We start from the raw sequence: 13,523 nt of genomic DNA, 5'->3' as shown, positions 1-13,523 counted from the left end.
AAAGGACTTTCTCCTAACCACTTGCCCAAGTTTCTGCTTTTGGTCCTTTGCTTCTTTGCCTCTTTTAATGCTGTAGTTATGTACCAGTTTGGTTACTGAGGATGGGGCAGTTAGGAGTGAGGCATGTTTAGCTACCTTTTGTATTTGATTTTCAGCATCTGGAATACAGCATTTGTAGGCTGCAGTTTTAATGTCTACATCCTTCCTTATTGGTTTATTTATCTCTCCACACAGAATTTAATTCAAAGGCAAAGGAGGGTCAAGATGCAGAATTTTAACTTCTCTTCTGTGAGAAGTAGAGTAAGCTGGGCGTGTCTTGCTTCTTGACACCTGGTATCTTTCTTATTTTTTGACCATACTTAGCCTGTAGAGCCCTTGAGTGTTCCTTGTGTCCAAAATTCTTTTATTTGAGCATCCAAAAGTGTGCTGGGCCTTCTCCCTGTACCTCCCCAGTCCAAGATCCCTGCTTTTGTAGTTTGTTGCACTTTCAGCTAGGCAATTTGCCTCACTTTTTTTTTCAGAACTTGTAAAATATGTGTGGTAATAGACCCTGTGTCTTTATACAGCCGTCTTCTGGAAGAGGGAAATGAGGGAGCTGTGGAAGTCCAGCAGCCAGAGAGCAAAAAAGTTGTTTCTCAAAGCAGGTCAATTTCTTGCAAGAAAAATAAAGAAGTTATTTAATTTCAGTAAGGAAAACTAGGCAAAAAATTCTTCATTCTGGTATCTTTTGAGCTTTTTTGAAAAGTTCTTTTTCTGTTTACTTTGGTTTAGGATACAATCTCACAGCAAAGATATTAGAGAGTAAAACGTGGTCTCAGCTGGGCCGTGGTAATTCCCTTTGGTCATGTCCATATCCCAGGATATAATGCGATGTAGCACAAGTGCCTGCCACCATCACCCACCCTTTTGTTGGGCTGAAGGATCTCAGGAGCTGTCTGAGTTAAACTCCTCCTCTTGGAAGGCCAGGAAGCTCCTAAACACCATCACTGTGCCAGAATGGGAATCTTTAATACATTTGCCTGTGTACTAATAGGTAGCGCATGAAACTTTATGGGTTTGAAACATAAGTCATTTGTGTTCAGATCCTTAAAATCAATGTGGCAGTAACTTCCTGTGCAAAAGACAGCTGCTCTGATGGGTCAGGACTTCTTTCTGGAAGATCAGATGCAGGACAGACAAATCAAGGCAGCTCATGGGGGAAATTGTGAGGCATCAGCAGCTTCTGTCCAGCCAGCACCAGCTTTGAGTGTCACTGTGGAGGCTGTGCCCTGGGAAGGGCCAGCTCCTGAGCAGGCACAGGCCATCAAATGCTTTTGCTGTTCTTAGTCACGTTTTAAATGTGAATCTTCTGCTTTCGGAAGTGTCCAGTTTCTCAAATTGCAGTCTGTCTGCAAAAGAACACGTTAGAGATTCTCTTGGTTCAGATTCAGATTGTTAGTCAGTCAGAAACAATTTGTGATTTCAATGTTCTGGATTGGAATTCGCCAATTATTTCGAAAATGGTGTTAGTAACTGAAGAAAAAAAAGCTAATGTAGGAGAAGAGACAAGCTTTCTGCAGAGGTAAAATTGTACTTCAGCTACATTTCCAAAAGTTTGCAAAATGGCTTCAGCAGTTCTTCTGTTAGCTCTGAACTGCAGATTAGAGATTTGAAAAATATGAAGGAAAAGGACCAGTGTTGTAATTCAGGTGAAATCCAGGTAACACAGGAGGAGTTTTGAGCAAATATAATTTAGGAAATAATGTATGGTAAGGAAGGAAAACATCTATGCTCTAACTTGGTAGAAAAAGTACTTTCCACCTCTGCTGTTATACCTTCAAAATGCTTCCTGTTCTTAATTAGGGGATTATTGAATTATAACCCTAAAAAAGGGAGAGAATATCCATCTTTGTAGTTTGCTAATATAGCAAGAGAAGAGGGGAGCTTAGGCCTTGAGATTTTCGGACAATATTTTAGCTTTAATTAGGCTTTGATCTTGACCATTACTTTAAGGAATTCCTCAGTTCATCTTCAGGGCAATTATAACAAAAATATTTGGTTACAAAGGAGTCCTAATTGTAAAACCATTAGTCAGCTCTTCTCAGAATTCCTCTTCAAGACTTCTGCTATAAACTTTGCTCATTATGTCAGTAATCATGTCTGGTCTTTCTTCTTTCTGTAGTGTTTTCAGATGAGAAAATTAAGCAATCCTGATTCATCATGTAGTGCAGGGCAACTAATTAAAATTCCAGGATAAAAAAATCTGGAAGTTGCTACTTGAGAAGATGAATATTTGAGGTGGCATAACACAGCTTGGGAAGGATGCTCAGACAGCAGAGGAAAGGAGGGACAGCTGTGGTTCATTTTCCTTTGGAGAAGGGCAATGCCACCTCCACAGAATGGATGGAGCTCCACAGCAGGGTCATGCAGTGCTTTGTTGCACACACTGGGTTGCCTCAACACTGGGTAAAAAAAATAATTTCAAAGGAAAATTCAGCTGATGAACAGAGGAATGCTCACATGAAAGTGTCTGACAGCTCACAAATAAACTTTTGTAACTCTGTGAAAATAACATTCATTTCTCTTAATGAAAGTTCTAACTTTAAATAGTCTAAATATGCATGACCTTATGTTGGTGTAGATTCAAGAAACCTACGCCTAATTTTAGGCAGGTGTTTTCTGGGATTTCTGTGATCAGTGGCATTGCTTGCTCTGACAGCCATATATTGTATTCCATATTCAAGAAACTTGCAACCAGAGCAGCGCATTTCCTTAAAAATAAATCTTTGTGGCCATGGTTTTTGGAAATCCCAGAAGTGACTGATAGTATGTTGATATTTAACTCTTTATTCAGTGGAATCTGAAGAAACATGAAAAAATTACCCTTCACCATTGACAGCTAAAACAAAGATGGAGGTTATCATCACATGCAACTGTCAGTGTCTTTTACAGATTGAAATCTCACAGAACTGGGCATTTAATAGATTTAATCCTCATTGCTTTGTGTTCTATGTGATACCAAACAGCAGTACTTTTGGAGCTCATCCATGTCTTTCACACGAAGTAAGGATGAACTTCTGTTACAGAGGACTGGAATTCCTGGTTGGAAACCATCTGCAGACGGAGCTCTGCTTCTCAGAGTCAGCACACTGCAGGGTGTGGGCCCAGTCCCCCCAGTTTGGGGCCTGGAACACCACGATCCGGTGCTGGAGCCACCTTTATTCAGAGAATGCTGAATTTTGTTGTCTTTGCAAAAGATGTCCTGTTTATGTTCTTCACTATTGCCTTGCAGGAGCTGAAAGACTTTTTTAGGTCAGTTTGTAGTCAGGAGCAATTAGGCACTGCTCAGCAGACATCTGTCCTTCATATGCTAAGTAAGCACCACAGTCCAGAGCAGCAGCCTCTGGTGCTGGAGCGGGGCTGACACTCTTAATGAAGTCTTTGTCAGTGCAGATAAGCCCTGTCAAAAGCATCCCATCGTAAATCTAGTCAGGAGAATCTAACCTGAATTTAGCTTTTCACTGTTATCACACTGATCTCTACAATTTAAGAGTGGAGGAGGTTATGATAAGATTGATTTAACAGCCTTCACATTATTCTTTAAAATGCAAACCCTGTCTTCCTCCCTACATATTATTTTATTTTTTTACTGTATGAAATAACATTAGCTATATGTTCAGGAGGGTATTTCTGGTATCCTTCAGGCTTCTGAAGTGCCAGTACACAGTGCCAGAAAACGGAGTTAAATCCTGAAATAACTGTTTTATTTTGCAAGAACTGGTGACTTTTTAAAATGTAATTGCTCTATTATTTTTCTTCTCAAGAGTTGTTAAGTACTGAAGATGTGCTATGCACGACAACAAAAGCCAACTAATCTGACTGATGTTTAGAGAAATATTGGTAGAGAAATTTTAAAAAGAAAGAGCAGAAATTTTCTTTGATTAACAGCAGAACTACTAATTTTCTGTGATTTAAAAATGGTAAATAATCTTTTTCAAGCAAGAAGGTGGTAAATAGAAACTGGTAAGAGCTCAGGGAGGGATGATCAAATGTACAAATCAGTTCCTTTGGCTCCACCTGCAGTACATGCAGTTCAGTAAGAGTTTTGCCAGAGCGTCTTCACAGTCTGTAATAGGCATAATATGTTGTGTAAGCAGTAGATAACAGTAAACTGCACTTCCCTTTATTTGACACGATGGATAAGAGAGCCAGTCTTGGCCAAGAAGCAGTATTATCTCTATTTTCCTTTTCTTCACACCATCCCATGTGTTTTTCTCAGCATTATCCATTTACCCTCCAAATATTTGATTTTGGATTATAGGCTGTTTGGTCAGAGATGCATACAGTGAGGAAAACGGAAATTTTGCATTTCATTAAGAGTTGCAAAATACTAATTTTTATCTATTCTGCATCTGAAAAATCTTGCCATGGAAAATGTTTTGAATGTGTTGGGCTTGGTTATTTTTTCTTTAAATCTGAAAAAGCTAGGTTTGACCTGTCCAACAAGTTTTCCTTTTGTTTTTTCTTTACAGGAGAAATTACTATGGTGGAAACTGGGCCAGCTTTAGTTTTTCAGGATTATTGTCCTGGATTAAAGAAAATCAGGTAAAAGTTTCCCAAATTGCTTCTTTTAGGCCTCCTTAACATTGAATCTCTGCTGTGTGCATGATTTATTACAAGAAAAATTACCACCCTGCTTTTGCTCTTTGGTAATTTGACAGATCAAAGAGGTTTGTAGTTCCCAGCTTTACTGGTTGAGACTCACCCATCTGGCCTGGCAGTCTGAGGCTCTGATGTGCCTGGGTCGTTAATCTGATTGAGACCAGCCTGGTGCTCGGCCACACTTCTGGGTTCTTGAGCTTAAAGAGAAGCAACTACACAATTGTTTCAGTTCCTTTACCTTCTGTAAATGATAATCTGGTCATTTCCATTTTCTCTTTGATTATTTTCCGCTCTCTGATATTTCAACTCTTGTTTTTCTCGTTTGCATTCAGCTGATTCTTCTTTACAGGGAGGAAGGTGGGTGCTGGATCCTTCCACTGAAGGACAAAAAGATGAATGCTGGTAGTGTATTTTTCAATGACCAAAGTTTATCTAATTCATGACAGTCCACTAGAAATCTTCCGGGGAGGATATTTTTTAGGAGATGGAGCACTTGGACCAGATTAGCAAATGGCTGCTCTGTTATTTACGGAAATCCTCGGAGCCTGTTGGGCCGTAGAAAATGGAAGTTTCTCAGCTCAGTCTCATGCCTGTTCTTTACACTGTGCTGCCTCCTGGCATAATCAGGGGACTTGCTCAGTGCCAGAGCTTCACATTCTATGTGTTCTATTGTATGATTTTAGAGATTCCTTTGTGCACAGATTAATACAGTTCCCCAAATCACCAGGTTTTTCCATATGGTCTCCATTCAAAGAGTTTTATCATAGAACCTGGAATTATCCTGGCTGTGGCAAACCTGTCTTTTAGGAGATTGTATTCAAAGTTACATTCAACTCTCTACTAAGTTTCTTTTAACACTGTATTTCAGATTACCAGAGCCAATGCTGTAGTACAAATGTTGGCATACTATGATAAAGTAACCAACTCTAACTGTTTTAACTCAAGAAATATAAATAGAAAAAAACATTAGGACAGTCAAGATGGCTTTTTTTCTTATATTATTAGATGGTACAAATTATTTGTGACTACGGAGATTTATAGTTCAAGAACAGCTTGCACAGTAAATTTGTAATTTTATACTTGTTCTTTTAAGCAAAAGACAGATCTCAGTGATGAATGTGAAGACTGGAGAAAACTGATCCTTGAGACTGAAGAAGCTATTCCTCTTACCAGCAAGGATAAAACTATTCAACATGTAGAAGATTTCTGTTTTGGCGAGTAAGTAGAAATGTAGCAATACATGAACAATTTTGCATGCCCAGAGGTAAATGATCACGCTGTGCTTTTGGTTTTAAGGGTTTCACCACACTGCCATATTGCACATTGTCTCAAAAAGTAACCCTGGCCTCTGAAATGTTCCTCATGTTCTTGTGCTTTGTTGAAATCACTTCACTGAAACAACCTGATCCTTCCTAAATGACCTCTCTGGATGCAGTGTAATTTGTTGGCCAACTTTGTGAGTTGGTGATTTACTTCTGCATAGAGAACAGAAATGTTGTGTATGTAGGTAGTTGTACTAATAGGCAGTCGTGCACTGCCATCAATTAAATTTTTCCATTCTTAATTTGGCTAAAAGCTGCTGTTCTCACAGTCAAAAATTAAACCCCTAAATACATGTAAAATGAACTAGATACAAAAGAACAGGAACACAAATGGGCAGCAGTACTGTGACTATTAAATACTTCATTATGCTAAAATGACAAAGTAGTATTTGTCCTTTGTCCTCTTTATATGTAATGAATTTAACTCACTGAAGTTAAATCCACTGAATATAAATTTAACTAACTGGACTGTGTATTTATTTATTTATTATTTTTATCTTCTGGATTTTGCACTGAACTGAACACTCTCCGGAATTCCTGAGAGGTTCTTTGAGATAGTTATATAAGTTTAACCTTGAATCCCTTAGAAAATACCATAGGTAGCTAAATGAAATGCTGACACACAGTCAAAGAAAAATAGATATTTCTTTCCATAAACATAAGTAGGGAAAAAAGGTGTGAATTACATGAATACAGTCTGAAGGTCGCAGACTGAAACTGTTCCAAGGTTCAGTGCTGCACAGTAACAGTGCTTGACTGGATTGCAGATAAAATGTACTACTTATTTTAAAGGAATAGCACTTGAATATTGTAATTGTCATAATAAATATTGTTCAGAACCAGGATTAAATCAGATGGAAAGGTTTCGTAGTCTCTTAACTTTGCATATGATTTTTGACTGATAGCTGGCTCCCAAATGAGTCCCCCAGCACTGAGATTTCACACTTAGAAGTGAGATTATACTTGGGTAAAATTATGCTTTTAAGCATTTGACTTAGCTCAGTACAGTGCTGTCTGTCTTGGTCATCACCAAAAACAACCCCAACAAGGAAAACCTGGCAAAGAAAAAGTTCTCCAAAAGAGCTTCAAACTTCCTGAGAGAGTCAATTACTGTGTTTCTGACAATTTACGTGTTCTGCCTAGATTCTGTTGTTTTTGCTTAACTTTTGTAACTCCTATGAAGTAACCATTAAACATTTATTTTGAAAGAATAAACAGCTGGGTAGCCGTATAATATACACAGTGCAAATCTGAAATGAATGGCCTTAGAACAAAGTGCATCCATCAAAGGGAAAGAATACTGTGTCTACATAAGCTGTATTGAAAAAAGGCAAATGGCTGAAAAATAAATAGTGAACACCTGTGCTGAATAAATTAACCAGCTGGTTGGCAATTTTTCATTTGACCTATCTGAAGGGGTTGCTGTTACAAGGCATTAATAAGACACATTCATTTGAAGATATTCCTTTGTTAGTACCATTAATTGATGAATGGTGGAAGATAATATTCTAAATTTACACAACAATTTGTCTGCAGATGTATTATTTTTTTCTGAATTAGGAGAAGAATTGTCTGTACAGAAGTTCAATTTGAGTCATTTTTATAGACAGTTCTTACATTATTCAGGGATATTTGGTCCTATAGGAAGGATGTCATGAATTTAGATTATATACAGTTTTTAAGCTTTCATTTTAAAAAGTATGCTGCAAATCATGGAGATTTAGGTATTCTTTAATGGAAAGTGAACAGAGATGTAAAATATGTAAATATTTCTGTTACACTGCTTTTCAGAGTGATACGGAAAAATACAGTGTGTTTATGAATCCAAGTTTATTTTGATTCTAAAAAGTAATAATGGAGTATGTTTAAAATGCGACCAACTGTTCATTGAGATTGGGAGAATGCAGAAAGAAAACCTTAATCTGAAATTTCGTGTTATGAAAATGTTTGGAATGAGTTAAATAAAAGCTTCGTTCTTAGTTTATTGCATTAATGGCACGAGTTTTTGCAGTTTTCACAAACACCATGTTCCAAAATCCTAAAAAAACCCCCCCAAATCCAAATAGAACCCCAAAATTTAATTGACTTCCATTTCTATTTGTAGTAGAGATTACTTCTTAAAAAAACATTTGTCAAAGTACTTATCTTTCTTTGATATTTTATAGTTACTTAATGCTGGCAATCTGAAGCAAAAAGACATAATTAATGTATAGAAACAGCCTTCTCTCATTAGTGCTTCCTTGTAGCAGTTCCTGTATTTCCCAGGGCAATATTTTACCCCAGTCATGAGTTAAGTGCTTCCTGGTGACTGTGCCCAAGCTGGGAGATTGCTTCCAAACTTTTCATGAGTCCATGTGAACTGAATGAGTTCATAAATGAGGAGCAATTTTTAAAAGATACCAGGTTTATGTTCCTTTTTGAACAGAAATCCTGCCCTGCCTCCATCTGTAAGGCTGCAGGTGTGTGAGGGAGCATTTTGGTATGGATTCTGAGTAATTCCTTGCTGTTCTGTGGATTTTAACCATCCTGTTAATACTCTTGTGTTTGCAGGTCACCTTTAAAATCATAGTTCATTAGTTTTCAGCCAAGATTAAATTGTTTGTTCAGTGCATTAATGGCTTGGTATAAATATAAATGGTATAAATATAAAAAGATAGTTTGGAATTATTGCTGAACTCCTTTCACTTACAATGACACTGATTTGATTCATCTCAGCTGTAAGTGTAAACTAAACCAAGTTCAAAAGTCCTGCTTTCTAAGGTAGGTGTCACTGAAGTTCGACATAAAACGAGTAGATGAGATTAAAAGTGGAGGGCTGTTTTATAATGGGAATTTCAAAGAAATGTTGTGGAAAGGAAATGGGCTGTGCAGAGTAAACGTTGTGTGGGAATGTCCCTCCCGTGACTGGCTGCCTTCATCCCCTGTGCATGGATTTGGAGCACTTGCATAACAACATTGCTGCTTGAACAACTAATTAGAATGCAAGGGCAGAGTTGAAAAAGTAATTTGAAAGTTTGACTTAAGCTTTGGGTCAAAGTGGTCTGGTTGTCAATGGACCTGCTGGGATCATGGCTGCAGAAGAGCTCATTGTGTAAAGCTTGTCTGTATTCTTCAGGACAGTAGCTCAGCTTAATGACCTTAATGTGTATTTGCATTTCAATTTCATGGTTTTTAATCCATAGGGAACACCTAATCAAATTACTGCTTTTATTTTAAAATACTCCATTTTTGTTGTTTCTGTAGCTGTGTATTGTTTCACCATGAGGGTTTTGATTTTCATTTTGAGATCCTTCCATCTCTTGAGTACATGTAAAATAAAACCCCAAATTTTTGTTGGGGTTTTTTTCTCCTCAGTAAAAGTAGTCCTCTTGAATTATAGCTTTGCAGCCAAAGAACCAGAGTTTGTTAGTGGGTGGAACACCTGATTTGGCCAGGATAAAGAAATTCTAATGCTTTTCCTAGAAATGCTTGAGGTTTCTGTTTGGGCACCGACTCAAAACTTCAAACAAGTTTTTAAGACTCTTTGAAAAGACTTTTTCCCCCTCTTTTTCCCCCTCTGTGTTTTCAATCAGTCAGGATTCGGCTGAAGGTGTTGAAGAAGCTGGTGCACTGCCAAAGCTGCCCATGTTTAGCACCCCTGCTGCCGAGGGGGTTTCTCCGGGCTCGGAGAAGGAGAGTCCAGCAGCAGAGGGGATTTCTGCGGGCTCAGGGAAGGAGAGTCCAGCAGCAGAGAGCCCTGGAGCGGAGCCACAGACCCCAGAGCCAGGGCAGGCCGTGGGCACTGAGGCAGCGAGGGCAGCTCCAGGGGATGGGGCAGGAACAGCCCCTGGCAGTGCAGCTGCTCCCAGCACAGCTTCCGGAGAGTCCGCTCTGGAACCGGCCAAGATGGAAGCTGCACCCTCCGAAAGTGCTGCCCAAGAACCAAAGAAAATCACCTATTCCCAAATTGTTAGAGAAGGCAGAAGGTTTAATATTGATTTAGTTTCCAAGGTAGGAACTGAATGACTCTTTTTGTGTAAGTACATTTACTTTGCTTAAAATGCTGACATTTGTTTTAAAACCTTTCATGTTGAGGAGGGTGAGACAGCACCTTTGAGGCAAAATAGCCACTCCTGAGAAGTAAGAATTGTTACCCCTAAAACAAACATGAGCTATTTAGTATGTGTCCTTAAGTGTTTTATAACCAAAGAGATCAAAAAACACAGCTCAGAAATATCGCCATTAAAGTACATTTCATGAAATTTAACACTTAGGTAATACCTGCAGAATCTCTCCTTTTAAATAGTACCATTAAAAAATTATATTTTTAAGCAAGAAAAAGCAATCGGCATGCAGGTTTTTTTATCCTTTTAAAATATGTGTGTTTTGCAGTACAGGGGAGTTTTTTCAAAGTTGAATGCTTCATTTTTCATATTCTGCCTAAAAAGATTTTTCAAACTTCTGTGAACTGAAAAAGAAAATTTTTTCAATAATTCATTCAATTCTTTGTGAAGATACTGCAAAATGCATTATTGCAAACTTGGAGTTCCAAATGTCCACCCCACTTCAAGCATAATTGCAATGACATCATGAACACCAGTCAGTGGGTGGTGGTTAAGCAGATAATGCTATTTTGTATCCTTTTTATATTCTTGCTGTCCTATTGTGTGACATGGTGTTAATTGCAGAAAATCCCAGAAATTCAGACACAAGAGTGGTCAGCAGGGCAAGGCCAGTAGTTTGTGCTGGGGTTTCCCTGGCACAGGAACTTTGGCTTCCTTGTAGTGTCCTCATTGGTGTCCCAGGAAACCTTTATCCAGAAAATTCCTGTGTGATCTTGTAAAGTCTGTTCCTCAGGACCACGAGACTTTTCGGTACAGACAAACATTTTCAGTTCATAGTTAAATTTCTGTCCCTTCTGTATTTCATCATATATTTGTAGCTTATAGAAAGATGATTAAATTATGTATGACTAAACCTTAACTGGAAAATTATGAAATTTTCCTTGGGAAAAGGTGACTCTCAGTTCAGGTGATTTAAGGAGCAGCTGGTGAGGATTTACATGAGCAGTATTGGGTACTTCACTGATCCTCCTCACCCACCACGTCCTTTCTCCTCCCTGCGCAGTTGCTTTACTCCCGGGGCCTGCTAATTGACCTTCTCATTAAGTCCAACGTGAGCCGATACGCAGAGTTCAAAAACGCCACGCGAGTTCTCGCCTTCCGAGAAGGGAAAGTAGAGCAGGTATCAGAAAATAATGTGGTGCATGTATTTCATCTCCTTAAAGTCAAGAAGCTTGAAATTGTTTTTTTGAGAATTTTGTGACAAGAAGCTGGTATTTTTCCTTAATTATGATTTTAATTTCCAGAGGAAAAGGTGTTTGCATGTGTTATATATAAATACTAAAAAAACAATCAAACTAAAATAAGGTTGTACAGTCCAGTATATTGACATAAATCTTTACCTTAGGCTAAATGTTTGATTGGCAGTTAATTCTTGAAGATGAAAATTCACTGATTTTAGGCTTTAAGATTCTAACAGACTTGATTTGTCTCTCTGCTACTTACAAGAGAAGTCAGTGTGCTAATGGCAACAGGAGATATTGGCACAGTTAATGCAAACTCTGTTGATTAACTCTGCAATGAGAGATGCAAGTGAAATTGAAGGGAAATAAAAAGGGGAAGAAGCTGAAAAAGATTTAAAAATATTCTTATTGTGGAAAATTGGTAACTTTAGTTACAATAAAAAATAGGGGAAAAATATGTAAGAAAATAACTATAATAGAAAACAGTAATTTTTTAAGTATTTGTTAGGTAATCAGACTGTTGCTGCTTGATGCTTTTACATTCAGAGTGTGGAAAGTATCTGAAGTTATTAAAAAATATTTTGCAGGTGCCTTGTTCTAGAGCAGATGTCTTCAACAGCAGACAGCTCACTATGGTGGAGAAGAGAATGCTCATGAAATTTCTGACGTTTTGTTTGGACTATGAACAGCACCCTGAGGAATACCAAGGTAGTGTCTCACTGAACAGGGCACACTCCCTTCCTAGGAGTTCCTTCAGGGAGGCACAATTCTGAGAGATCTCCTGTGTTCTCACATGGTTTATTTTTACAGATTCATTTTTAAGGTATGCTTTGACCTTTTTATGACCTTTTCGCTTCAGCATTAAATTCTTCTACTTAAGCACTTGCTCTTCTAGTTCCCACATCATTTATTATTTACATTTTTCTTTAACAGCAAAATTATATATTACAGCAGGGTTGCAAAATGCTTTTTATCATTTTTAAGTGTTTCCTCCCCTCCCCCAGGTATTTTTTAAAATAATGTGATGTATCTGAATTTTCTCTCTGTTTTCTTGGATACTGTGTAAATCCTCACAACACGATACCACAAAATCAGAAATGGAGAAAATGGAATTTTTTAACTTTGAAAGTAAATGTAATTTAATGCTCTTTAGTTGTAGAGGGCAAGTTCAAAGTGCTTTTATCAATTGTTGGCTTACTTAGATGAGAGGAAATCAGAGTAGATTTGAGCTATAATGTGCAAAGTGTAACGTGCATCAGGTCAGAGAGGGAAATCAGCTTCACAGGAGGAAGGTACTTTGGGTTTGTGCTCCTCAGGGTACAAAGAATGAAGTGATGTCCTCAGTTCTTGGAGTCTGAAAGTAAACTAAGGCAAAAAGAAAAAATCTGCCAAAAAAAACAGCGAGGAAAGAGGAGTAGTTCAAGTACTGACAGAAATTGCAGACCAAAGCGTATCGGTGCTTTTGGAGCTTGGCAGGGGCTTGACCAGGCAGTATTTCTGCAAGAATCCAGTGTTCAAGGTTGCTGGGTGCTGGTTTGATTACTTGAACAAGACTCTTACAGTAGGTACAAACATCAGAGAAAATTATTAAACATTAGCAAGAGAAAAATAGTCAGTATCAAGATCTGGTAAGATTAAGAAACAAAGAGTCTGTAATGAACTCCAGAAAATCCTGAAGGGGGAAAAACTCATTAGGCTGCAGTGGTTTATTGATTGCTGGTGATCTCAGTTTGCTGTTGCTGGAAGAAAGGGAGGTGCTCAGAGTGAGGGTATAGACGGTATTTAGAAAATTTATTAAGAAAAAAAGGAGATGCCACATCAATTTTAAATGAATCCATTGATTCGTGTACCTAAATAACATTAGATTTATTTTACTTCCAGAGACAGTTAAACAGATTTTGTTCCTACATTTTAAAATAGCCTGAGAAGTAATTGAGAATATTTTGAGTCAGATTAGGCTAATGTAAAAACTTCAGAAATTTAAAATTGCTCTCGATGAGATCATTGCATTCGTGGGAAGGCAGACTTTTAATAGGGAGAGTTCATGAGAGTGATGAATTTTTTTTAAAGCTTTTTTCTGTAAAATATGGAATTATATAAGAAGTTTGAAGTGAGGAAAACTTGAGAATTTTTTTTAGAATGATAAAACAAAAAAAAAAAAATCCTTGTCATTTTAGGACTTTCTGCATGGCTGTACAAAGAGCAGTAAGATACATTTGTAATAAAGCAGTGGTTGAATCTTGACCAGAATATATAGCTTGATAATGCTGGTCTCT

At 37.8% G+C, this 13,523-nt stretch overlaps 1 protein-coding gene across 2 annotated transcripts in view; it reads left to right on the top strand.

Moving 5' to 3' along the window:
* The window catches only part of CHM (CHM Rab escort protein), a 56,027-nt gene that overhangs the window by 11,935 nt on the left and 30,569 nt on the right, over positions 1 to 13,523 (top strand). For both annotated transcript variants that reach the window (XM_042029273.1, XM_042029272.1), the window contains 5 exons: positions 4,512 to 4,584; positions 5,735 to 5,859; positions 9,536 to 9,953; positions 11,070 to 11,186; positions 11,835 to 11,955. In XM_042029273.1, the coding sequence (XP_041885207.1) occupies positions 4,512 to 4,584; positions 5,735 to 5,859; positions 9,536 to 9,953; positions 11,070 to 11,186; positions 11,835 to 11,955 (854 nt within the window). The remainder of the gene's footprint in view (positions 1 to 4,511; positions 4,585 to 5,734; positions 5,860 to 9,535; positions 9,954 to 11,069; positions 11,187 to 11,834; positions 11,956 to 13,523) is intronic.

The sequence above is a fragment of the Corvus kubaryi genome, unplaced genomic scaffold (genome assembly GCF_017639235.1).
Source record: "Corvus kubaryi isolate FWS band 111438036 unplaced genomic scaffold, C.kubaryi_AGA036_p1.0 37322, whole genome shotgun sequence".
In the NCBI taxonomy this organism is placed as follows: Eukaryota; Metazoa; Chordata; class Aves; order Passeriformes; family Corvidae; genus Corvus; species Corvus kubaryi.
Note: the sequence above shows the minus strand (reverse complement) of the source record. Positions and strands in the feature narration are given on the sequence as shown.